The following is a 26,231-nucleotide window of genomic DNA, read 5'->3' on the forward strand; positions in this document are numbered from 1 at the left end:
TGTACTACACTGCACACTCATTAGGAGTTTATCATTTTTGTTTGTATATACAGTACTGGAATGTGCAACATTGCAAACTGTTGCTTAGCTGCCATTAAAAGATACTGTATCATTACAAAATGCATTGGGGTGGCGTGGCTTGGTTGGTAGAGCGGCCGTGCCAGCAACTTGAGGGTTCCAGGTTCAATCCCTGCTTACGCCATCTTAGTCACTGCCACTGTCTCATTGGGCAAGACACTTTACCCACTGGTTCCCAGTACCAACCACACTGGTTTAAATGTAGCTAAAATATGTAGATAATGGGTTTAACTATGTAAAGTGCTTTGAGTCTCTAGAGAAAAGCGCTATATAATTATAATTCACTTCAATCCTGTTACATTTCTTCAATGTAAAAGGAAATTCACATTTTAAGGGAGGTGCAGTTGGAATTTAAAAAAGTTCAGTGAAATTGTTCAAATGTACATACAGTATGTGTCAATTACAACATGTGTGTCATTAAAAGACCTATGGCGTTCTGATGACCGAAATTTCCCTAACAAGTTCTCTTAATCAATTTTTTTGCTCCTGAAAATTAATATGGCAGTCATTTTCCCGTAATATATAGTTTTTGAGTAATCAGTAGGTAACTAACTGTACTTGAAATGCCTTTTTTTACCTAGTAATAGTCCAATCAAAGTTAACAACAGCCGGCGCAGTGGAAGAATGGCCGTGCACGACCCGAGGGTCCCTGGTTCAATCCCCACCTAGTACCAACCTCGTCATGTCCGTTGTGTCCTGAGCAAGACACTTCACCCTTGCTCCTGATGGGTGCTGGTTAGCGCCTTGCATGGCAGCTCCCTCCATCAGTGTGTGAATGTGTGTGTGAATGGGTAAATGTGGAAGTAGTGTCAAAGCGCTTTGAGTACCTTGAAGGTAGAAAAGCGCTATACAAGTACAACCCATTTATCATTTATCATTTACATAGAGTCAATGAACTGCTAAGGTAAGTTTTGCCAAACAATCAATATGGCACTTATCAGCTGTCCCCAATAATTTTGTAGCGAACCTGGTCTTGCTCCGTCACCTAAATAGCGGGGATGGAATTTGCTAGCGTTAAAATGCCTCCAGTCTTTTGTATGTGATGTCAACTGGCTGATGTAGCCCTGCCTACATTTTGGAGCTAAAAGTGGACATTACAAAATGTCCTGAAACTTGTTAGAGAACAAGCCTAAAATCACTACTGTGTCTACTTTGGGGGTAATTTTACCGGTAGAGATAGTTTTTAGTTCCATCCATCCATCCATCCATCTTCTTCCGCTTATCCGAGGTCGGGTCGAGGGGGGCAGCAGCTTAAGCAGGGAAGCCCAGACTTCCCTCTCCCCAGCCACTTCGTCCAGCTCCTCCCGGGGGATCCCGAGGCGTTCCCAGGCCAGCCGGGAGAGATAGTCTTCCCAGCGTGTCCTGGGTCTTCCCCGTGGCCTCCTACCGGTCGGACGTGCCCGAAACACCTTCCTAGGGAGGCGTTCGGGTGGCATCCTGACCAGATGCCCGAACCACCTCATCTGGCTCCTCTCGATGTGGAGGAGCAGCGGCTTTACTTTGAGCTCCCCCCGAATGACAGAGCTTCTCACCCTATCTCTAAGGGAGAGCCCCGCCACTCGGCGGAGGAAACTCATTTCGGCCGCTTGTACCCGTGATCTTGTCCTTTCGGTCATGACCCAAAGCTCATGACCATAGGTGAGGATGGGAACATAGATAGTTTTTAGTTCCACAACTATGGAATAAATTAGATGGGCCCTTTAAATTGTTTGATGACACACACTTTGTTTAGATGTTATTTATTCCATATGTGTTGTTTTTTCTTCTTCTAAATGTCCCAGCAGTCGTCAAAATACACCAGCCCCGCAAGACACCGCAGATTTGTTTGGGCCATCTTTGGAAACAGCCTTTGGAGAGCAAAAAGTAGAAGGTAATTTTCACCTCTGTAACTTGCTTACTTCTTTTCTTTAGATAGTTTAACTTTGTGATGAACATCAACCCTCAAAGCAGTTTTCATCTCCATGTTTATCAGTCAGGGAGGATGTTTTTGGGGTCATATTCAGTATTTCTCTAACTCTAAATGTGGAAGGTTGATGCAAAAGAGCTCAGTTTTGATCTAATCTGGCCACATCACATTCTCCCAAGTTCATTGGCAAACATGTACTGACAGGCCTGTACAATGTGCCTGTGTAAGCAGGGCTGCTTTGGGGGTACTTCAGGATGTCAATTCATCACAGCCAAATGTGTAAAGATTTTATTGGTTATTGCGATCCCAGCTCCCTTGAGATCTTTAAAAAGCTTCTTCTATGGAATTCTGGGCTTGATCCCTTTTCCTTTCTTAGAATTATCCTTTCCACACGATGTGACATCTTGCATCTTTCTCACTAAGTTTCTTGCTAATGTGTGTGCTTCATGGTCACATTTGGTGGTCAGTATTTTTTCAGTTTGGATCAAATACAGTGTTAAATCATTCCCATTTGTGTATTACACATTCAACATTTTTCAGCTAAAATATGTGTATGTTTAAATTTGCTATCGATTTAAACACACGTTGACAATTCAGTCTGTGTGCTTTTTCAAAAATGTATTATTATTATTATTAATAGCACACAATAGAGCCAAATAAAGTTGTATTATACAGTAATAGTCCAATCAAAGTTAACAACAGCCTTACATAGAGTCACTGAACTGCTAAGGTAAGTTTTGCCAAACAATCAATATGGCACTTATCAGCTGTCCCCAATAATTTTGTAGCGAACCTGGTCTTGCTCCGTCACCTAAATAGCGGGGATGGAATTTGCTAGCGTTAAGAGAGTTACATGCGGCGCCGGCAGTCCGCCACATTATTAATGTAAGGGAGGATGGGTGCAGGCAGTTTTCCAGAACATGTGACGTGTTGACGTCTTGCACATGCATTTGATTGCATTAGGTGATGTAAACAAGCCCTTGACTTTGTGTTCTTGGATATTAACAAGGATGCCAGCATTTGGATAAAGAAGGTGAGAAACACTATTGAATTCAAGAAAGAAATTGTAGCAAACTACAGAGGTGGCGTTCAAATAAATATTCCCCCCACTGCATGTGTACAATTTCGATCAATAATTTTATGTGAAGATTTTATGCGCCTATACAGAATATTGGTATACCAAAGGCTTCCAGCTAAGTCCTGCTTTTTTTCTCACTCTCTATATAGAATATATTCTAATATCCCTGTTTTTTCCTGCAAACATATCTTTTTTTTGATAAATCACTAAGCCTTTGCTATGGGGTCACAATTTAAAGTGTCAGTCTGGGACATTTGCACAATGCAACTAGTCAACAGTCTGTTGTCACGTGCTCTCATTCAGTCCTGTTGGATTTATTGAGGCAGACTGTGGGAGAGTTCCTAACAGGTTACATAACCCCCACATTTTGCGTTTATTCAGGAAAATAGATTAAGTGTATGTGTGGAACAATGCTGCACTTTCTTGTACGAGTACTGCACTACTACTACTAATATCTCTGAATGAGGAATAATAACTTGTTACATATGGATACATTTGCAATAGTATACATATTTAATTTTGCATAGACACCCGAAGCAAGTGGTGTCTATAAACATCAATGTACCATTATGTCATTTCTAATATTGTGTTTTGAACAACATGCACTTTCCCTGAAGTTGTTTTATCTGAGAGTTTTTAACTCTCTTGTTTTGGTGTTCCCCTCCTGAACCTAGTTGTTCTGTCTGAGACTGATGTGTGGGGGGCTCCAATGTCAGAGCCTGATTCCTCAAGACCCTTCCCCGCAGGAAGTAAGTTTAGAATTGACCTGCTAATTACGCCATACCTCTTCATCTCCCTGGTGATTCTCTCCATCAAGCTATCGCACAAGCCCCCTCATCTCATAAATCCGACACACACCTGCAACCTGATTCTGTGATTATTACACACTACTTGTAAACGTTTCCATTTCATTTCAGCATCCACCTTCCTTGTTGCCTGTCTTATGTTTATGGCCTGGCGGTGAATGAATGTGCCTTGTTGCATGGTTGATCTTTTGGGGGGGACATCTTCTGTCCTTGAAGCTATGTCCACACATAAAAGTTTTTTTTATTGAGTTTTTAAAAATACATTGGCCACATTAAAACAGGCTGTCAACCACATGAAAAACCATAGGTGGAGCTTTAGCCTGTACATGTAACCCCTTTAGCCAATCAAAAGCCTGGCTATTCATACCTTGTCAAACTTGGCTACCGGTACAATTCCCCAAGTGTGATTGGTTGTCTGTCTCTACATTTGCCTTGTGATTGACTAACGACCAGTCCGGAATGTAGTCAATTGTTCACCCAAAGTCAGCTTAGAGTCAAGCTCCCTGCAATCCTGAATAGGATAAGACACTTATGTCAAACTCAAGGTACGGGGGCCACACCTGGCCCGCCACATAATTTGATGTGGCCCGCAAAAGCCTAGAAATAACGTGCGTTATTAAGACATGTTATCCTTCTTGATTCATGTATTTTGATGAAAAAAATTTGATACATGCAAATGCATTTCTTAACTCGATATTATTTGAAAGAGAAAACTATTCCAAGCTTTTTTATTGTCATTAAAAGCCTTTTCAAATTAAATTCTACAGGAGTCGATCTTGAATACTCCAAAGCAAGCTTTCCATCAATTTGTTGGTAAACAACAATAATACTAATAACAATCAAATGAAGGGGCAATAATGAGTCACTTCATCCAGTCTGCACATTATTTGCAGGGATTGGTTGAATTTGTTTGAATTGGCGTGATCGCTCATCACAAAATCCTGAAAAGACTGAATAATATGAAGTGACCCTATGAGGGTGTCTGTAACTGGGATGTGGCCCACGATGAAAATTAGTTTGAGGCCTCTTGGGTAAGCAGTAGAAAATAGCTTAATAGATATGCAATGTAGGGTTTATCATTTCTAATTTGCAGGTGGAACGATCGCATCAATTATTGAATAGTATTATTACATGTGCAAATGTAATTGTGAGTGAGCAAATGTGCTTTAGGTATTATTATATATTTGTGGATAATTTTAAGCATTTTCATTTGTTTTTATTAAGAATAGTGGCGGTTATCATTCATATTTGCGATCGTAGTCATTCTATAGTGCATCTAACAGCAAGACCCTGGCCTGCCTCTTCAAATTGTGCCAGAGGAGGGAAAGTCTACTTAATGGGAATCTAGTGCACACTGTGAAGTCGTGTAAAAAAAACATGAGCCCCGTTTGGCTACACAAACAAGTTTTTCTGGTCTGTTCTTAGACCATGTCCACACAAACATGAATAGTTTCAAAAACATATCCGGCCGGGGTTAAAACAATCTCCATTCAGACTAGTGTAGTTTTAAAACTGTTGCCGTTTACACACAAACGCATACACTTGCTGTCATGCACATTTGGTCCAATCAGAATCCTGGAAATGCAACAAACGCTAACTTGGTGGCATTACATCTCTGTTATTATAATGTTTGTTCCGATATACTAGACATTCAATGACGTGTACATTATCTTTAAAACCAGCCTGCACTTACACAGAGCCCAGGGAACATTATGAATCTTTTTTTGAATGCCTAAAGCGCGCATACCCAACACTTGTGAAATAATAACATGTTTTATCAGCAACATGGTGATATATTTACATGTGCTGTGAAGTAAATTTTTCGAAAATCAGTGCACACTAACTTGGAGCCAAGGAAACCTCTTGAATGTTTAAGTACCTAAAGCGCACAAACGTGCATGTGTTGCTGCTGCAAAACTCTCATGGAATTATAACTAATTTAATGATCAATATAGTGACAGATGTGCAATGAAGTGTACGTTGTCTTTAACATCAGTACACACTAACAAGGAAGGATACATCATGTTTTTTCAGTCGCTCGTGCGTGTTATACGTGTGCAAGGTCACGCCCGGGCTGCATCTACACAAATGGAAGCAACACGCGTAAGTTAACTTCATGATCAATCAATCAATCAATGTTTATTTATATATCCCTAAATCACAAGTGTCTCAAAGGGCTGCACAAGCCACAACGACATCCTCGGTACAGAGCCCACATAAGGGCAAATAACATGAGATAATGTTGCACCTTTCTTATGACACATAGCAAAAAGTCTTGCTTGTCAAAGTTGTCCAATCAGCTGGAGGTCCGACAGCGATCGTATCCAAAACAGCTGACTATCATTGGCACTGGCAGGAGTGTCCCAGCGTCTTTTGAAGCCCTTTTTGATGTGTCTTTTAATCATTAGAGTGAAAATAGCAGCATGTTAACGTTTAAACATACAGTAAGTTCTCTTACAGTGTGTTTAAAGCCAGCAAGGCAGTGTTGCTAACTATCTGTAGAGCTTTGGAAGTGACGTGACGTCACCAGATTTGTACAAGTCTCCGTTTGAGCCATGTACACGCATAGCTGAGTAGAGCGATTCGGAACTCTTCCCCTTGGCCAGCGTTTGCAAAAATGTGCGTTTTTTTAAGAACAAAATAATGCGTTTGCGTGTTTACAGAGGCAGAGATAAGTATGCGTTTATCAATCAATCAATCAATCAATGTTTATTTATATAGCCCTAAATCACAAGTGTCTCAAAGGGCTGCACAAGCCACAACGACATCCTCGGTACAAAGCCCATATAAGGGCAAGGAAACGTCGATGTGAATGACTATGAGAAACCTTGGAGAGGACCGCATATGTGGGTAACCCCCCCCCCCTCTAGGGGAGACCGAAAGCAATGGATGTCGAGTGGGTCTGACATAATATTGTGAGAGTCCAGTCCATAGTGGATCCAACATAATAGTAAGAGTCCAGTCCATAGTGGGGCCAGCAGGACACCATCCCGAGCGGAGACCGGTCAGCAGCGCAGAGATGTTCCCAGCCGATGCACAGGCGAGCGGTCCACCCCGGGTCCCGACTCTGGACAGCCAGCACTTCATCCATGGCCACCGGACCTGTGCCCCCCCCGCCCCCCTCCACAAGGAAGAGGGGAGCAGAGGAGAAAAGAAAAGAAACGGCAGATCAACTGGTCTAACAGGGGGGCTATTTAAAGGCTAGAGTATACAAATGAGTTTTAAGATGGGACTTAAATGCTTCTACTGAGGTAGCATCTCTAATTGTTACCGGGAGGGCATTCCATAGTACTGGAGCCCGAATAGAAAACGCTCTATAGCCCGCAGACTTTTTTTGGGCTCTGGGAATCACTAATAAGCCTGAGTTCTTTGAACGCAGATTTCTTGCCGGGACATATGGTGCAATGCAATCGACAAGATAGGACGGAGCTAGACCGTGTAGTATTTTATACGTAAGTAGTAAAACCTTAAAGTCACATCTTAAGTGCACAGGAAGCCAGTACAGGTGAGCCAGTATAAGCGTAATATGATCAAACTTTCTTGTTCTTGTCAAAAGTCTAGCAGCCGCATTTTGTACCAATTGTAGTCTTTTAATGCTAGACATAGGGAGACCCGAAAATAATACGCTACAGTAGTCGAGACGAGACGTAACGAACGCATGAATAATGATCTCAGCGTCGCTAGTGGATAAAATAGAACGAATTTTAGCGATATTACGGAAATGAAAAAAGGCCGTTTTAGTAACACTCTTAATGTGTGATTCAAACGAGAGAGTTGGGTCGAAGATAGTACCCAGATTCTTTACTGATTCGCCTTGTGTAATTGTTTGGTTGTCAAATGTTAAGGTGGTATTATTAAATAAATGTCGGTGTTTAGCAGGACCGATAATCAGCATTTCCGTTTTCTTGGCGTTGAGTTGCAAGAAGTTAGCGGACATCCATTGTTTAATTTCATTAAGACACGCCTCCAGCTGACTACAATCCGGCATGTTGGTCAGCTTTAGGGGCATGTAGAGTTGGGTGTCATCAGCATAACAATGAAAGCTAACACCGTATTTGCGTATGATGTCGCCTAGCGGCAGCATGTAAATACTAAAGAGTGCAGGGCCAAGAACCGAACCCTGAGGAACTCCGCACGTTACCTTAACATAGTCCGAGGTCACATTATTATGGGAGACACATTGCATCCTGTCAGTAAGATAAGAGTTAAACCACGACAAAGCTAAGTCTGACATACCAATACGTGTTTTGATACGCTCTAATAAAATATTATGATCGACGGTATCGAAAGCAGCGCTAAGATCAAGAAGCAGCAACATAGATGACGCATCAGAATCCATCGTTAGCAGTAGATCATTAGTCATTTTTGCGAGGGCTGTCTCCGTAGAGTGATTTGCCCTGAAACCGGATTGAAAAGGTTCACAGAGATTGTTAGACACTAAGTGTTCATTTAGCTGCTGTGCGACAATTTTTTTCGAGGATTTTCGAAATAAAGGGAAGGTGGGACACCGGTCGGTAGTTTACCATGAGGTCAGGATCAAGGTTAGGTCTTTTGAGCAGAGGATGCATAACCGCTTTCTTGAATGCTAGGGGAACAGTGCCAGAGGAAAGTGATAAGTTTATAATATTTAGCACTGATGGACCTAATAATACAAAAAGCTCCTTGATAAGTTTCCCAGGAAGTGGGTCAAGTAAACATGTTGTTTGTTTTATCCCACTTACACGCCGTAATAGTTCCTCTAATGTTATTTAATCAAAAAGAGAGAAGACTATTTTGTATTGCAGTATCCGTCGTAGATACAGTTGTATCTGTGTTAATAGAACCCAGTTGTATCTGGGATGCGTTGTCTTTAATCTCCTTTTCTAATGAGTTCAATTTTCTTATTAAAGAAATTCATAAAGTCATCTGCCGAGTGGGTGGAGCTATTGGGAGGAGTCCCTTGTTGGGTTAGCGATGCTACTGTACTAAACAAAAATTTAGGGTCGTTTTTGTTGAGGCAGATGAGATTTGAGTAATATTTAGCTTTAGCTAAGGTAAGCATGCGTTTATACGATATTAAACTATCACTCCATGCTTGATGGAAAACCTCAAGCTTGGTCGCGCGCCATTTATAAAGTGTCCGTGTTCGTGTGGACATGGCCTCAGTTACCTGAAACAAAATTAGTTTGTGGACCAAATTTACTCGTGGTAATTTTGAGATAGATGTATGTTTTTTTAATACTCATTAGTGTGGATATGGCCTAACGTGGTGTGGGTGTGGTTTTTTGTTGTTGTTTTTTGTTTGTTATTCAGCTTAGCCTGACAAATACAACAAACATCCTCACAACCAAAAATCGAACAAAACTGTACAGCATTAGACATTATTTGATCAGACATTTATCTCCAGGGGTCTGTTAATTGTTTTCCTGCAGCTCCACCTCCACTTCCACCCAAGAATGTCCCAACATCTCCCTTGGCTACTGTACCTGCCTCTCCAGATGACACTGGTAATATATATATTAATGTCAGTAGTATTGAACTTTTTGTATGCGATGTATAGTGTATATGTTTTTCAGTTGTCTTCTACTTGTGTGTTTGGAATCTTTTTATCTTTTTGTGTAAATTCACAAAGCATCTCCCCAAATTGTCTCCAACAGTGCTTGTGTTTGTGTTAGATGTATCAACAGAAGCAGAGAACGCCACAAAACAGCCATCCATAGCTGACTTGGATAACATATTTGGACCAGAGCAGGCTCCCCCTGTCATTGAGGATGCCGATGACACGTGGGTCTGCTTCAGTGAAAAGTCTCCTGATCGGCCACCTCTACCAAAGGAACCCGCACCTCCACTTCCCTCTTCCCCACTTCTGGAGGAAACAGCACATCCCTTGCAATCTCCTCCCCCGCCGCCTGAATCTCCTGCCCCGCTATTACCCATGTCACCACCTCCTTCAGAAAACACTTCATCAGATATGCCTAAATCTCCTTCAACAAAAGAAGTTCCCATTGCTTCTCTACCCACTTCCCCACCGCCCTCAGAGGAGCCTACTGCACCATCTATTCCCACTGGGCATTCTAAACCTGAAGACCAAAATCCACTCTCTCCATCCACTTCCTCACTTCCTTCACCCAAGGAGCTTGCATTTTCATTTGCTTCCACTCATCCCCCTGTTGATTCACATATCAGCAACCCGACACCTCCCAAATCAAGCACGCCTCCTGTGTTGACGTCACCTGTTGAGGAAACAGCGGCACACTGTATTTCACCAATCCAGTCAAAAGATACAGATGCCACACAACCTAAAGAAGATGAAGGTGAAATTGCCACCTCGCCTAAAGATGCAAATCAGGGGAACAGAAGTACACCTCCACCACCCCCTCCTCCTACGTACCGGGCAGTGGTGTCATCACCAGGTCCAACATCAGGAGCTGGTGGGATGAAAAGTGGTGAGTTTAATAGTTTGTAGTAAGTACTGTGTGTACATACTACATTCTGTGACATTGCTGAACAACCCACCTTAATCCACATCTAAAACATAACATTGCTGTCATTATTATTATTATTATTATTATTATTATTATTAGAGCTATCCCCATCATTGTATCGGATCGAGGTCGATATTTGCCTTGTTTTAAATGATCTGCGATTGGCTGATAAGCTTTAATTAGAACGTTGTCTCGAAGCCGCTTCTAAAATATTAATCCTCACAATTATTGCAGAAAAAAAAAGATCAATTTCTTCTAGTGGGAGACTAGAGGAAAATGAATGACTGGGCATGCTACACACGCACACTGAGAAGGACGACACAAGAAGCTAACCGCTAAAGCTTTAATGTAAATTATGGTGATTGATCCAGATGTTGATACTATCGACACCTCGTATGGTATCAATATATAAACAATACTAACGTGATTACATCGATATTTAGCTTTTTTTTGTTTTTTTTGTTCTTATTATTTAAAAAAAAATGGGGTCTTTTTTGGTAGGCGTCACGGTGGCAGAGGGGTTAGTGCATCTGCCTCACAATACGAAGGTCCTGAGTAGTCTTGGGTTCAATCCCGGGCTCGGGATCTTTCTGTGTGGAGTTTGCATGTTCTCCCCGTGACTGCGTGGGTTCCCTCCGGGTACTCCGGCTTCCTCCCACTTCCAAAGACATGCACCTGGGGATAGGTGGATTGGCAACACTAAATTGGCCCTAGTGTGTGAATGTGAGTGTGAATGTTGTCTGTCTATCTGTGTTGGCCCTGCGATGAGTTGGCGACTTGTCCAGGGTGTACCCCGCCTTCCGCCCGATTGTAGCTGAGATAGGCTCCAGCGCCCCCCGCGACCCCAAAAAGGGAATAAGCAGTAGAAAATGGATGGATGGATGGGGTCTTTTTGTTATTGTTTACAAACTCGGAAAGTTAAGTCAATGGATACAGGAAGGCTTTGAAGGCAAAAACCAGGAGCAAATACTTGTTTTTTATTTTGTTTATTTATTGTGCACCTGATTTTTTAAAATAAAAAGTATGTAACATACCACAAAATGAATATATCACATGATTTACAAAAAAACGAGCAAATTAGAAAATTTTAATAAGATACATTTATAAAAAATATGTTTTTGAGTCTACTTTTGTTACTTTTGTTTCCAGGTCTACAATTTATTGTCAAAGTATCGGATCGGTACTCGAAATTGGATTGGATCTGAGGCCAATATATCAGATCAGGACAAAAATGTCGATCGGCACGTCCCTAATAATATATTAGTATGATTATGTCATGGTATGTTTTCTAGGTTCTTCTTCTCCTGTACGGCCTTCTACTCCTTCAACAGTCAACCCCACGCCGCCTGCTCCTCCGCCCCGTCCCCCTTCAAGACCCAAACTTCCTCCTGGAAAACCAACTGCAGGAGATATTGTAAGTAATATTTTATAGCACACCACCAGTTAATGCAGGACACAGATTCATTGCCAGTCTCTAAAAAACAGAGGCATTCGGTGTGCGTCTTCCAACAGTGAGGAAATTACAATTACTATAAAAACATAGTTGCTAGAGATGGAGCGAGTGCTTTTGAAGAATTAATTTAAAAGAAATGTTTTCCTGGCTCTGCAATGCATCTTTAGATAGCTTATCTTTTACGTTTGATAACTTGTTTTTGTTTGTTCAGAATCGGCCATTTAGTCCACCAATCCATGCGGCCAGCCCACCTCCTGTTGCTCCTTTGGCACGCGCAGAGAGCACCTCCTCCATTTCCTCAACCAACTCCCTCAGTGCTGCCACCACTCCCACTGTCAGTAAAGACCTCTCTGTGTCAGGTTTGTACATTATTATTATTATCACTATTATAGTTTAGGAATAAATGTAGCATATTATTTACTTTTAACATCACTTTAGTTTGTTCACCCCCTCATTAAAAACAACATTAATGAGTTAGGTCATTTTAAACATTACTTACAATTGGGGTTCTTAACCTTTTTGACCTTGGGGTCCAACTTTTCCACTACACAGGGGCCCAGTGCCCACTCAAATATTAACACTGAATTAGTGATCTTGCTCTTGATTTTAATCGTATACAATAATTATATCTAACATACTTACAATTTAGCAGGATAAACCTTGTCAAATGATATGAAACCATGCATTAATCACAAATATTACTATCAAGGCTTAGACCAGGCTAATTACAAAAATAAAAACTAACCAAATAAAAGTAAAAAAAAAAAAAAAAAAGATACTCATAAAAACTGATGAAAAACAAATCTACATAAAATTACACTGTGCTAAATTAAATAAATTCAAACTAAATTAGTAATAAATACTAATGTATATGTTTCTTAAATAAACTGTCCATATGATTAAAGTGCAAATGAAAATACAGCTTCACCATTCAAGTCATAATTTTTGCGCTATCACTTTAGGTCCACCATAGAAAATAGATGGATTGATGGACTGTAGCTCCAGATTTTGTTTGAAATTGTCATTACTGCCCATACAGACCGTAGCTGAGAAGCAGATCTTTTTTGGTGACCTTGTAGGGGGCGCTCGCGGCCCATCAATGGTTAAGAAACACTGAGTTACAATACACAATAGAATAAGGAAAACAATATATGCTAAATAAGTACTTAACAGTTGTTAGAGTTGTTGCTATTCATATTAATAGAAACACATGCATAAGTGGGAGGTGATAAATGTTAAAGTTATAAAGTGCCTGAATACTTTGCAAGCCTTCTAATGATGAATCAATGTGTCAAACTGCATGCACTAATATCACAGTAATGCAGGGCAGAGGGGATAGTCGGTAACGTCGATTGTCGTATAATATACGCACATGGAGCAAGGCAGCAGCAGTTAAAATATTTTGATGTGCTGTTGATCAGATTTAAATTTATGTTCTTGATTAAATTGACAGGGATAATTTACTTAACTACAATAGTTTAAGATAACAAAAATATTACTGTATTTTTAAATGGTGTGATATCATTGTGGTCATCATTTGTGTTGTATAAATGTTTATTTTACATTTTTATACATGCTGTTCCATTGGTTTGATTTGTTCTCTTTTGTGCTACCCCATGTTTTTATTTGTCCTTTGGCATGTCAGAAGATGATGCTTATGTAGACAAGCTGCCTTCTTTTGGGAGACATTTTGATTCATTTGCAGGTATAGTAGAGATCTTCTTCGAAGGGTGACTTTTATACTTTTTACCTTAAGTGCATATATGACAAAGTAAAGGGCATTTATTGTTTTTTCCTCTGTGAATGTCAGTCAAATATATGTAGGTAATGGGACAAATTCAGTGTTTCCCACAGAACGGTAATCTAGTTGAGGCATGGTGTGTTGCGGGGGGAAGGTGGGGTCGTAATGACATATCCTTAAAATTTGCATAATTGGCTATGATGCGTTTGCAAAAAGAGAGTAAAAAAACATAAAAAGCGAAACAACCATTTTGAGAAATTGCTTTCAAATCAGACCTGTCTGAAGTTGTCTTTAGAACAAATATCAGTTGCACTTTGTATGAACTAATTGTTAAAAAAATGAATTAAGAGCCTGCTCTGGGAGACAAAACTTCTCTCTTGAATAAAATACTTCTGTAAACAAAAATGTAACATTTCACATGACATGCAAATGAATAAACTTCAGTATTGAGATCAATTAAGTTTGAACTTAAATATTCTGTTTTTAATTAAATATTTATGTAAACAAAAATGCAGCATTGTACAGGGTATGCAAATCTATGATAAACTCCAACATTGAGAAGGCTCTCAGTGTGTCACTAAAACTGTTAAATAAGTGGATAAACGCAGGCTTTTTCACTGTTTGGGCAAAACGCTGAATATAGCAACTAAGTCGCGAAGTTGGCAAAACTGATCCTTCCTGTTTCGTCTTCTTGTTCCCGGGCACAAAAGGGGAGTTATAGTGTGTTTATGAATGAGGTAGCGCCAATATATTTGTGGGAGTCAACATTTAAATGCTAAAATAATGAATGGGAAACACTGAAATTCAACACTGGTTAGTACATCATAGTATATACCTGTGTGTTCTTATACACCATTATATGCACATACAGTATGCCATCTAGGGGCTGTGATTGTTATAAGGGTGAGTGCAGTCTGATTTGTACTTATGTCCACCAAGCAGTACAGTTTGGTACAGTTAGGATGTATCTGCATGTCCAAATGCAAAAGGGTCTCAAAATATATATATTTTGCTGTCACTGTGGTACAGTGATAAGTGGATTGATGTGTTGCTACTTGGCAGCATTAGTGAACATGATTGCATCTTAACATTCACAATTCAACCAGATATGTTCCAAAAATCAACTAAAATGACAGAAGCAGTGCAATATAGAGATTTGCGTGCATTGTAGCTCGCTGCTGACATTTCACCCAATGCTATTTTATTTTCAATTTGCAACATTGTAATTTATTGCATGAACAAAAAGTTGTGACATTGCCCCAATACCTACTGTATTTGACTAGACTTACTAAGGTTTGGCTCACAAATGTACGTCACACAATTGCCTTCATTGTATTCTTTTTGTCATCACACAATTTTTTACACACTCATTGCCCATTGCTTTTAGGATAGCCTGACTATCACTCCTTTTCACTCTTTTTTTTTCCTGCACTTTTTGCAGATATTTACTCATTTCCCCCCATCACTGTCAAACACTTGAATAGTAAAATATTTGTCATAACATAGAAAGCTATGTTGGCACATAAATCTTCATCCTGCATACCATTTATCACCCAGGTTGGGTGTCTTCCTCATATGACTGTTGAGCCTCTTCTCTCTGTTTTATGACTGTGTACCAGTTGCTGTCTCACCATGTCACCATGGAAACTACCTATCTTTTTTCCAAGCAACACATATTGAACTGTGTTCATTGAGTGCTGTGCATCCAATCAAAAACAATATCTTTCTTGAGTCTGTGCCGCACAGTGTCTGTGTTCTTTGTTCACAAATGTCTGAAATGCTCCTTATCTGTAGGGCCTAAAGATAAATATAATTTTTTTTACTATCAAACACATGCATGCATACTGTCAGATGAGTGCAGGTTTTAGAGATGTTTGAAGTTTGGAATGAGAATAAACAGAATTCGGAAGGAAGGGAATTTGGTATTCCTGCCATCCCCTTCCTATCCTCGTTGAACATGACATACTCAACAAATCCAGCCGTGAGAGCTGCCAGTTCCTCCTACACTTGAACCCTGACACCTGCCTTTCACACCTGTCACTTGTACGCTCTCCAGAGAAATACAGCCCATTGCCCGTCTCTTGCCATCTGAACACCTGTCATTGTTCCTATCTTCATGAGGATCTGACATCCCACCTAGTTTTTCATCTCAATCACACAAGCAAAAGAATATACTTTTTCTTCAGTCATTTCAGCGTACAAGTATTTAAATCTGGCGCAGTTAAACTAAAATATGAATTCACTTGCTGAAACTCAGCCTCTTTAATATGACATGCCTCCATTAACCAGTCCACTTTTTTCCTGCACAATGCTAACGTCTGCCTCCTGCAGGAAGTCTGTGAACAGTGCAGTTAGCCACTATCCATTTTATAATGGTAAAAAAATGTGGGAAATGTGGTTTGCTTAAAACTCTGATTATTGTTTGATTAGTATTAATAGATCAGTGCAGCATATGTGCATATCCGGCTTGTGGGAAATTCAATTAATTTGAAGGTCCTGAGTAGTCTTGGGTTCAATCCCGGGCTCGGGATCTTTCTGTGTGGAGTTTGCATGTCCTCCCCGTGACTGCGTGGGTTCCCTCCGGGTACTCCGGCTTCCTCCCACCTCCAAAGACATGCACCTGGGGATAAGTTGATTGGCAACACTAAATTGGCCCTAGTGTGTGGATGTGAGTGTGAATGTTGTCTGTCTATCTGTGTTGGCCCTGCGATGAGATGGCGACTTGTCTAGGGTGTACCCCGCCTTCCGCCCGATTGTAGCTGAGATAGGCTCCAGCGCCCCCCGCGACCCCGAAGGGAATAAGCGGTAGAAAATGGATGGATGGATGAAGAATTGCGGGTTCTCTCCGTTTACTCGGGCTTCCTCCCACCTGATAGGATGATTGGCAACACTAAATTGTCCCTAGTGTGTGAATGTTGTTTGTCTATCTGTGTTGGCCCTGCCATGAGGTGGCGACTTGTCTAGGGTGTACCCCGCCTTCCGACCGAGTGCAGCTGGGATAGGCTCCATCACTCATATGAGCCCGTAAGGGACAAGCGGTAGTAAATGGATGGATGGAATTGGTTTCACCCCACCCAAAAATATGTTGGATTGCAATTACAGGAAGTGAAATTAACTTAATTGCAATTCAGAGAATTGCCCATAGCCAACTATCATGTTTAACAAATATTTTGGCATAAAAGGTCTGTTTATAACTTGCCCACAGTTAGATTTTTCAAAACAAACAAAAATACCATTGTCAAACTCATGTTACCATTAGTGGTTTAACAGGAAACATTTGTTTTAAAACTGTCTATATTTTTAACAATTGATTAGTTTTTGTAATACAACATTTTTGTGGTTACTGACCTTGTCTTGTCAACACGTACGTAGGGTGCCCGTGCACACAAACAAAAGCAGTCCAAGAGAAGCAACAAACAAATTGCAGTCATGTTGTTATGATAGAATATACACATTCAATGACGGCTAACACTAACTATTCAAATCGCTATTATTGGCTGACAACACCCAAAGCTAATGCCCGTGCATGTGTTACGTATGTATGTAGTTATATCCTTACATCCGAGAAGCCATAAGAGGGCGGGATATACCACTTTAAATACATTGGAAAGTTCTTGCCCTATGGGCATCTGTGTAAATGTTGCAAACAGCCCCTTTAAATGCTAAAACACTTAACAAAACACTCAACTTGAACACAAATGTCCTTCATTTTGAATAGTTTGATCAATTAAAATGTTTGGAGAAATTGTGTATTTTTCCACCATTTTCAATTATTTGAATTTTCAAATACATCGATTTGATTATATATATTACAGAAGAAACAGTGGAACCTTGGTTTCCAAACCAATTTGATACTTGAACAGGGTCCATGAATAGAAACGTTTGTACCTTGAAGCAAATTTCTCCATTAGAAACAGTAGAAACATGAAAAATGGCATCCAGCCTCGACAAAAGTCCATGTTTTAGTGAAAGTTTGTTCACTTTGAACACAATATAAATCACTATACAGTACTGTATATCAAACACAAATGGATCAGTTTTATATTTAATAATAAAGTAAAGAAAAAAACAACTACAGTATAGCTGAACTATCCTCATGTGCAGCCACCCTGCCTAGGTGCACACACACTATCACTAGCCCTGTGGTGCACTCTGTTTGAAACCACAAAGCTGCTTAACTTTTAACAGCCAGGTCGCTACAATGATTAGGAATAAAAAATTAATTCCACTTTACATTGTCGGTTAAATTTCTTGGCGTGCAACGAAAGAGAGTGGGAAGGGGAAGTGTCAACAATGCTGTGGATGCTTCCTAAATGTTTCAAACCACACAACACTTAATTATCCAATGCTTTGTTTGGACTCATTCAGCTTGCAAAATTAGAAACACTTTAAAATATGTGAAACAGTCATGTATGGAATATACTTTAAAGCATGGTTCTGGAATACGCTAAAATTATCAGTTTCGTGGAATTGCATTTGTGCTTGCTTCAATTTGAATTGTAATTACACTTCCTGTTTTCAACCTCAATTCAAATGCATGGTATTGATTAGGAATTTGAGAGACATTCTCAATTCAATTCGGAATTTTGCACACGCCTGGTGCATTGCATGAACTGTGCGTTAAGAAAAGAGTGGCCTGCTATAGTGGCAACATTTAATACTTCAGAACCAATACCAAATGTGCAGTTTAGGAAAAAAGATCATGGTCAGAAATCAGCCCAGACTACAAGATATACACATTTGCACTGCATAGTGACGGCACTCAGCAGACATCTAGCAAAACCGTTGTCTACACCCATATTGTCACATGTTCGATCATAACTGTGTCCGGGCTTGCCGTGGTCCTCTCTCGCCCCTCCACCTCTGTTTCACCTCACAGTGACGTGACAGACCTGTCATGTAAGACTCACGCTACTATCCTTCTCTCCTCCCTCTCTCACCCACCTCCGTCAACTCCTTCCTTCCTGTTCATCCCCCTCCTCTGCCACCCTCCGTCCCATCCCCACTTCTGTCCTTCAATCCCCACCCCTTGACTCCCCCACACAGAGAATGACCAGCCATCCCTTGTATGGTTTGACAGAGGGAAGTTTTATTTAACCTTTGAAGGTAAGTTGTATCTGCAACAAGGCAAACTGTAGTGTTTACACACTCTTTGAGGCTCATCCGTGCAAGCTTGGCTCCTGCCCTGCCCCCTCTGTCCTCCCTTCTCTGCCTTCTTCCTGTTCCTTTAAAAATCCCCCCATCATAACCATACTAACATCTGGCTGTCGACCATCGTGTTCGATCAACTACGCTGTGGCCTCGTTTTTCCAATCTTGTCTTCCTGTTCATCCTTGTTTTTACCGCACTCCCTCAAGGATCATCATTCGTTGTACATTTTACTGAACATCTTCCACCTTCTTCTTTTCGTTTGTTGACTTTTTTGGTTCATCTTTGCACTTTTGCAACAACATATTTCAGCTTTAACCAAAACAAAAAGCTTGCACATCTCTATGACAGCCTCTTCTCTAATCTATGCTTGCTTTTCCAATGAAAATGTCGAAACATATGAATACCTTATGACTGTGAGAGTAAGTGTTTATGATAATATTCAACTTCACAGATTCACAGTCGAAGAGCAGAGAGAAATGGGTACAGCATACACATAAACTTCATTACAAACAGTACTTGGTCTTTACATGTTTGCCCATCCTTTCATTCATAATGTTTAAATTTGTTTAAAAAAAAAAAAGGTTTACTTTGCGGCATAAGCTAATGTATATGGCAGTATTTAAAGAAAGGGAAAACAAAGCAAATATACACAGATGTTAGTATTTCAATATGTGTGTGTGTGTCACGTCAGGTTGCTCAAGAGGGCCAAGTCCTCTCACCATGGGGGCTCAGGACACACTGCCTGTGGCTGCTGCATTCACCGAGACGGTCAATGCCTTCTTTAAAGGGGCCGACCCCAACAAGTAGGTCAATCAAAAGTTATGTGTCCTTTTTAAACGTTTAGTTTAACCCTTGTGAAACCGTAGGTCCCAACACGGGCATGACCTGTGTTCCTTATGTGATGTGATTGTTCAGTTTGATGGTTAGCGGGTTGAAATTTCACCAACGATTTTTTTACAATTTTTTTTCTTTTGTTTTTTTTTGTTTTTTATAAAATTGCATTGTGTTTTTATTGCAACATTGTTAGAATAGAATATAAACAAGTATGCACTCTTTCTCTTAAGACCTATTTTGGCCCAATTGACTCAATTTTTAACTGTTATTTTAAACATATCGTAATCATGGTGTATTACAATGTGTTTTCCAAAAAAATTGAATAAATCACATTCTTGCCGATAAGGAAAAACAAGAAAATATGGTTTGGTTGTAATTGCGCCCCTTAACCACCGGATAGCGCCAGTAAACCATAAATCATTTATTTATTTTATTTGTGTATTTATTTGACAGGGACAGTACAATTAAACATTGCTACCCACAGGTAACCGATGTCAAAGTACATAAGACTTCTAGCCACAGGCTAATTTGCAACCCTTGTCCCTGGTTAGGTTTTAAAAAAAAAAGTTGAGAAAAGTGTAAAACACATACAAAAGGGTTAGGACAAGTACAGATATAAAAACACATTGAAAATAATTGGCCCCATTTGTCCATACTACACCCAGTTCTAGTGCTCACACTTCTGATTTTCCTTAAGCCACTTATTCAGTTTTGTGGAGAAAAGGTTAATGTCCGACTGTGACTTTAAATCCAGTGGCAAAGAGCATATTTCTCAGAGCTTGTGCGAATGAGTTTAACTGCCATTAAATCACTAAAATGCAATTAAAATGAACGGTTGTATATAACATGGCAGATATTTATGAAATACGTGTGTGAACTTAATAAACTCAACCAATTCCTGCCTGGTTTCTCTCTCACTGTAGCTCAGTAGGCACTGTAAAAAAATATATTTTTCTATTTTATCAAAATAATTTTCATGAATTATTGACGTATTCAGAGCTGTAACTACCAAACCTCAAATATTTCACTCTGCAACTTTTTTCTTTTTTTTCTTTTTAAAGAAATAATGCTTATTTTGCATTTCCCCATTGTATTGGTTTATATATTTATTTTAATTAGAATTTTTTATTTATTTTTTTGTTAATCTGAAGTTGTTAAAAGATTTTAAGCATTGAAAGTTAAAAAAAAATCTAATACAATTATTGCTGATTTATCACACTTATGAGCGGGTCCTTTTTGGATTCTAGGAGTAAGTGTGTACAGTCAACCTTAAGCTTCTACATGGATTGAAGGAGGTATTTGTGTGTAACAACTACATAGAAACATCTGTAAATGCATTACTAAAAAATATATATATATAAATACTGTACAGTATATTCTTGCTTTAAACTCTTATACTCTCATATCTGTATTGTGTATTGTCTCTTTCTGATGCACTTTTTTTATTCACACCTTTCCCCCTCTCAGATGTGTTGTGAAGATCATAGGTGAGATGGTTTTGTCGTTTCCAGCGGGAATCACACGGCACTTTGCCAATAACCCGTCCCCCGCTGTGCTAACCTTCAGCATAACCAACTACAGTCGACTGGAGCATGTGCTGCCTAACCCCCAGCTGCTCTGCTGGTAATGACACAGTGCACTTTGACATGTAATCAACCCTAAATGTATTGAATGCAGAGTGTAGAAGGGTTTTCTTTTAGTCTGCCTCACCATACATGTTGATAAACTCTTACTAAACTGATATACCTAATTAATTTGTTTTGTGATGTGTTTTTATGCATGTGTAGTAAAAAGCATGACACATTTTGTATTATACAATCAAGAAGTCTTCTTGGATGCCTAATTCAACTACTGCACTTGAGTCGTTTGTAAATAATAGTCTGTTTTTTGTCATATGCATAATTTTCCAAATCATAATTCTAATCATTTTTTTTTGTATGATGTATTTTTTAATTTCCTTCCACCCAACAATCTGATATGCAACAGTATATAGGTGGTCCTCGTTTTATGACGGTTTGTGGGTCAGAACGAGCTTCCATAAATTCAGTAAACATTGAATTTTGGTCCATGAATACAATAACTACTTACAGCGCACTTGGTGGAAGAATACAAAATGTGCTTCATAAGGATAACATTGCTTTTTAGTTATCTTTTTGCACTTCACTTAAGTATATCTCCCTTCTGGTGTAAATGGACCAAAGAAAAGGAAATCCATTACCATGAAAGTGAAAATAAACATCATAAAATGCTCTGAGAGGAGAACCACCTACCAGTATTGGCCACACTTTTGTCTCAACCGCTCAACTGTTCCGACAATCATTAAGATTAACAATTGTATCGGAGAGCATGTTAAAGACAAAAACTGCACTTTTTATTTGGAATTGTTGCCTATCATTTACAATCTTTATGTGAGACAAGAACCACATGTCTTTCTGTTTTCTGTTCATTCTATGCAGTAAAAAACTGCTTGCAAAAGACGGTTAACAATGCAGGTAATGGGGATACAATCGTTTCTGCCCTCGAAAAAACCTGTAATGTAATGTAATAACAGGCATATTCAACAACAGCAATGATTGCCTTTTTCTGTCAACAACTACCACAAATAATCATGGCAGACTTCGCCAACAACGATTACTTTGAGACAAGTGATTATCCAGAACGTAATTTTGTTTTAGCCTGAATATAAAGAGAAGGAATGCTGGGTGCTAAGCACATCTAGCCTTAGTTAAACACTAAACCGGGGTGTCCAAACTTTTTGACTGGGTGGCCGCATTTGGGCTAAAAAAATTTGGCCAGGGCCAAAAGCCGACTGCATGCATGTGTCTGTATGTACGTATGTCATACTTGCCAACCCTTCTGATTTTCCCGGGAGACTCCCAAATTTCAGTGCCCCTCCCGAAAATCTCCCGGGGCAACCTTTCTCCTGAATTTCTCCCGATTTCCACCCGGACAACAATATTGGGGGCGTGGCACTGTCTTTCGCGTCCTCTACAACCTACTTTCACGTCTGCTTTTCCTCCATACTAGCAGCGTGCCGGCCCAGCCACATGACATATGCGGCTTTTATACACACGTAAGTGAATGCAATTCATACTTGATCAACAGCCATACAGGTCACACTGAGGGTGGCCGTATAAACAACATTAACACTGTTAAAATATGCGCCACACTGTGAACCCACACCAAACAAGAATGACAAACACATTTTGGGAGAACATCCGCACCGTAACACAACATAATCACAACAGAACAAGTACCGAGAAACCCTTGCAGCACTAACTCTTCCGGGACGCTACAATATACACCCCCTCCCCCAATCTCCCGAATTCGGAGGTCTCAAGGTTAGCAAGTATGACGTATGTGTACATATATATGTGTATGTATGTAAGTGTGTATATATATATATATATATATATATATATATATATATATATATATATATATGAGTGTATGGGTGTGTATGTATGTAAGTGTGTATATATAAGTATGTATGAGTGTATGGGTGTGTATGTATGTAAGTGTGTATATATCAGAGGTGTGGACTCGAGTCACATGACTTGGACTCGAGTCAGACTCGAGTCATGAATTTGATGACTTTAGACTCGACTTGACAAAATGTAAAAAGACTTGCAACTCGACTTAGACTTTAACATCAATGACTTGTGACTTCACTTGGACTTGAGCCTTTTGAATTGACATGACTTGACATGACTTGCTACTTTCCCCAAAACCCAAAGATGAAAAAGTTATTCGGGAGCGCTCCGTATTTTTCATTGTGTACTTGTCTATCAGCGTTGCGTGTGTCAGCTGGTGTGGTCTCAGTACAACAGCCAATCAAATTAGATCTACTTTGTTTTCATCACACAGCATTCATCCAATCAAATTGCAGGACAACCAACGAAGAAGACATGTCCAAACCACATGCCAGTGAACAAAAAATGATACCTAAAATAATTTTGTTTGGGTATAAAAATTACGAGGTGGCCAATACAAAACGGTTTGCAGTATGCAACACATGCGGTTTGAAAATTAATGATGGAGAGGCAACAACTTCCAACTTCGTCCGGCATTTGAAGTTGCACAAAGAACGGTAAGTTTTGAATGTAAGATAACGTTTATTGGCTAAGTAACGTGACTTTTATTTGCTGTGTAGTTAAATCAGTGAGGCTGTAAACTCACTGCTAACGTTATAACGTTATTGCAAACACGGGAATCTGTTGCAGTTCACTACCTTATTCATACTTTTTGTTCAGTGATTTTTTTCAAGCAGAGTTACGTTAGTCAATATATCACACGTAACGTTAGACGGCGGTCAGCAGCACCGCGTATTTTAGCCACCTAAAAAAAGACAAAAATAGTAAAATAAAGGTCAGTTAAAATGTATACTATATTATGAATATGTGTACCGTTTTAGCTAGCTTTCTGACATACTGTTGGTTGTTTACCTCAGTGGTCCCCAACCACCGGGCCGCGGCCCGGTACTGGTCCGTGGATCGATTGGTATCGGGCCGCACAAGAAATAATTTTTTTTTTTTTCTTTTTTTAATTAAATCAACATAAAAAACACAAGATACACTTACAAGTAGTGCACCAACCCAAAACAACTCTCTCCCCCCTTTTGTTCTGGGCATTGAACATGAAGACTCTTCCTTCACTGTTCCGAGTGGCCATGAGAGTCTTGGCAGTGCCTGCCTCCAGTGCTCCAGTGGAGCGAGTTTTCAGCCATGGTGGCATCATACTACGCCCCCATCGTGCACAAATGACTGACAGACTCTTGGCTAATTTGGTCTTTTGCAAATGCAATGCAGCATATAGGGCCCTGACATATAAAAAGTACAACTTTTTTGTTATGTTCACGTATATGTCATGTTTTTTCAATGTTAACACTTTTGTACAAATAAGTACATTTGCACTTTATTTTTCAATGTGTTTGTTCTGTAAAGGAATGAGTTAATGTTTAAAATGACTGGTTAATAGTGCTATTATAAAGTGCAATGTCAGCACAATTTTCTTTCCTGCAATTTAAAATGCACTTGTTTTAATAAATAAATACAGCGTTTGAAAAGCATACACAATCTGTGTTAATATATTAGTCTGTGGTTAAAAGGACTTGAAAGGACTCGAAACTCAAAATGCAGGACTTAGGACTTGACTTGAGACTTTCCAGTCTTGACTTTGGACTTGACTCGGGGCTTGCCTGTCTTGACTCGGGACTTGACTCGGACTTGAGGGCAAAGACTTGAGACTTACTTGTGACTTGCAAAACAATGACTTGGTCCCACCTCTGGTATATATATATATATATATATATATTTATGTATATATATGTATGAGTGTATGGGTGTTTACATATTATGATAATATAATTGATATATAATTAATAATGTTTATATTTGAATATTTTTGAATATGTGAAAGTTCAACTCATACCTTGTTTACTTCCGTAACGACTTCTTTAAAGCTTTGCAATCAATCAGAACTTTTAAGCAGCTAAAAGTCAAACATAGATACGTGTGGAGAAAGTGTTTTGCATTTTTCCTATCATGTCTTGCAATGTATTTAATGGCTGTAGTTTCGAACGTTCAGTGAGCAGGCTGTAATGTGTGACCAGGTGTGTTGACTTTTTGTGCTGGTTGAATTTTTTTTTTCTGCACCATGATTAGGAAAAGTTGTTTGGATTGGGTCATATAAGTGAAATGCTCTGCTTGTAATGTCAAGAAAGTACACGTCATGGTCACTGACCTGAGTTTCTCACATTGTCCACAAGATGGTGACAATTTGCTGCTTGTCAGACCCCTAGGTATTTAAATTGTGTATGTATGGCCAGGTTGCTTATTGAAATTAAACGTGTGTCATTGTCTCGTGCAAGCCCACCGGCATCGTTACATTTGGCCCCGTGGGCGTTCACTAAGCTAGCAGTAGTGTGAAACACGATGCTAAATATGCACATAATGAAACAATCACTTACTGTACAATGTCTGCTGTCACTGGTATGCCAACTGATGGAATGTGTATATATTCCCGTTTGCTTGAAGAATTCATCAGAATCCTCACATAGGTTAAGAAAAAAAACGTGGGCGCAAAAAAGCGTGTTTTTTGCGTCTTTCTTGCGATCTTTGGGTCTAAATTATATGTTTATCAACTTTTTAGAAGTTCTTTCAAAGGCACAGTATATACCATTAACCTGCCAGGGACCATATTATCGCAATGAAAGAAGCCCAGGGCTTCCACTCACTCAGCATTATGGTGAGTTGTATTTTTCATTCACTTATTTTTGCTGTATGTATCTGCCACACGTGGAAATAATGCCTACATTAAACCGGTCCCTGGTGCAAAAAAGTTTGGGGGACCCCTATATTAGATGACCAATGACATGTACATTATCTTTAAAAAATCAGCGCACATGTAAACAGACCCCAGGAAACATAAATGTTGTTTTTTTTCAAGCGCCGTAGCGTGTTATAAAGCGCATGCATGAGCATCTATTGCTGCAGAGGTGTTGTCGAAAATTTCTTATGACAGACCAAAAAGCAAAATGTTTTACCTGCCAATTTTTTTTTTTTTAACTCTCACCCTGACTGGTGTTTTCCGAGGTCTCAGTTTTTAAGGACAAAAGTTGCGTTTGGACAAAAGGCAAAAACACATATAGAGGTATGCATTTTCAAAGTACCCAAGTTTGTGTAGACCTGACCTAAGGCTTGTGCTAATTTTCATATCCTT

The 26,231-nt window shown here is 39.6% G+C and overlaps 1 protein-coding gene across 10 annotated transcripts in view; it reads left to right on the forward strand.

The window, feature by feature from the left end:
- Positions 1-26,231, forward strand: part of sgip1a (SH3GL interacting endocytic adaptor 1a) — a 93,546-nt gene that overhangs the window by 53,047 nt on the left and 14,268 nt on the right. For 2 of the 10 annotated variants that reach the window (XM_061975758.2, XM_061975763.2), the window contains 9 exons: positions 1,860-1,948; positions 3,737-3,811; positions 9,280-9,354; positions 9,523-10,293; positions 11,625-11,746; positions 11,997-12,144; positions 18,573-18,632; positions 19,369-19,480; positions 20,979-21,134. In XM_061975758.2, coding sequence (XP_061831742.2) covers positions 1,860-1,948; positions 3,737-3,811; positions 9,280-9,354; positions 9,523-10,293; positions 11,625-11,746; positions 11,997-12,144; positions 18,573-18,632; positions 19,369-19,480; positions 20,979-21,134 — 1,608 coding nt within the window. Of the gene's footprint in view, positions 1-1,859; positions 1,949-3,736; positions 3,812-9,279; positions 9,355-9,522; positions 10,294-11,624; positions 11,747-11,996; positions 12,145-13,430; positions 13,491-18,572; positions 18,633-19,368; positions 19,481-20,978; positions 21,135-26,231 lie in introns of all 10 variants that reach the window. The other 8 variants (XM_061975757.2, XM_061975769.2, XM_061975759.2 and 5 more) reach the window with 6 other exon arrangements.

Source organism: Nerophis lumbriciformis, linkage group LG14 (assembly GCF_033978685.3).
Source record: "Nerophis lumbriciformis linkage group LG14, RoL_Nlum_v2.1, whole genome shotgun sequence".
Classification (NCBI taxonomy): Eukaryota; Metazoa; Chordata; class Actinopteri; order Syngnathiformes; family Syngnathidae; genus Nerophis; species Nerophis lumbriciformis.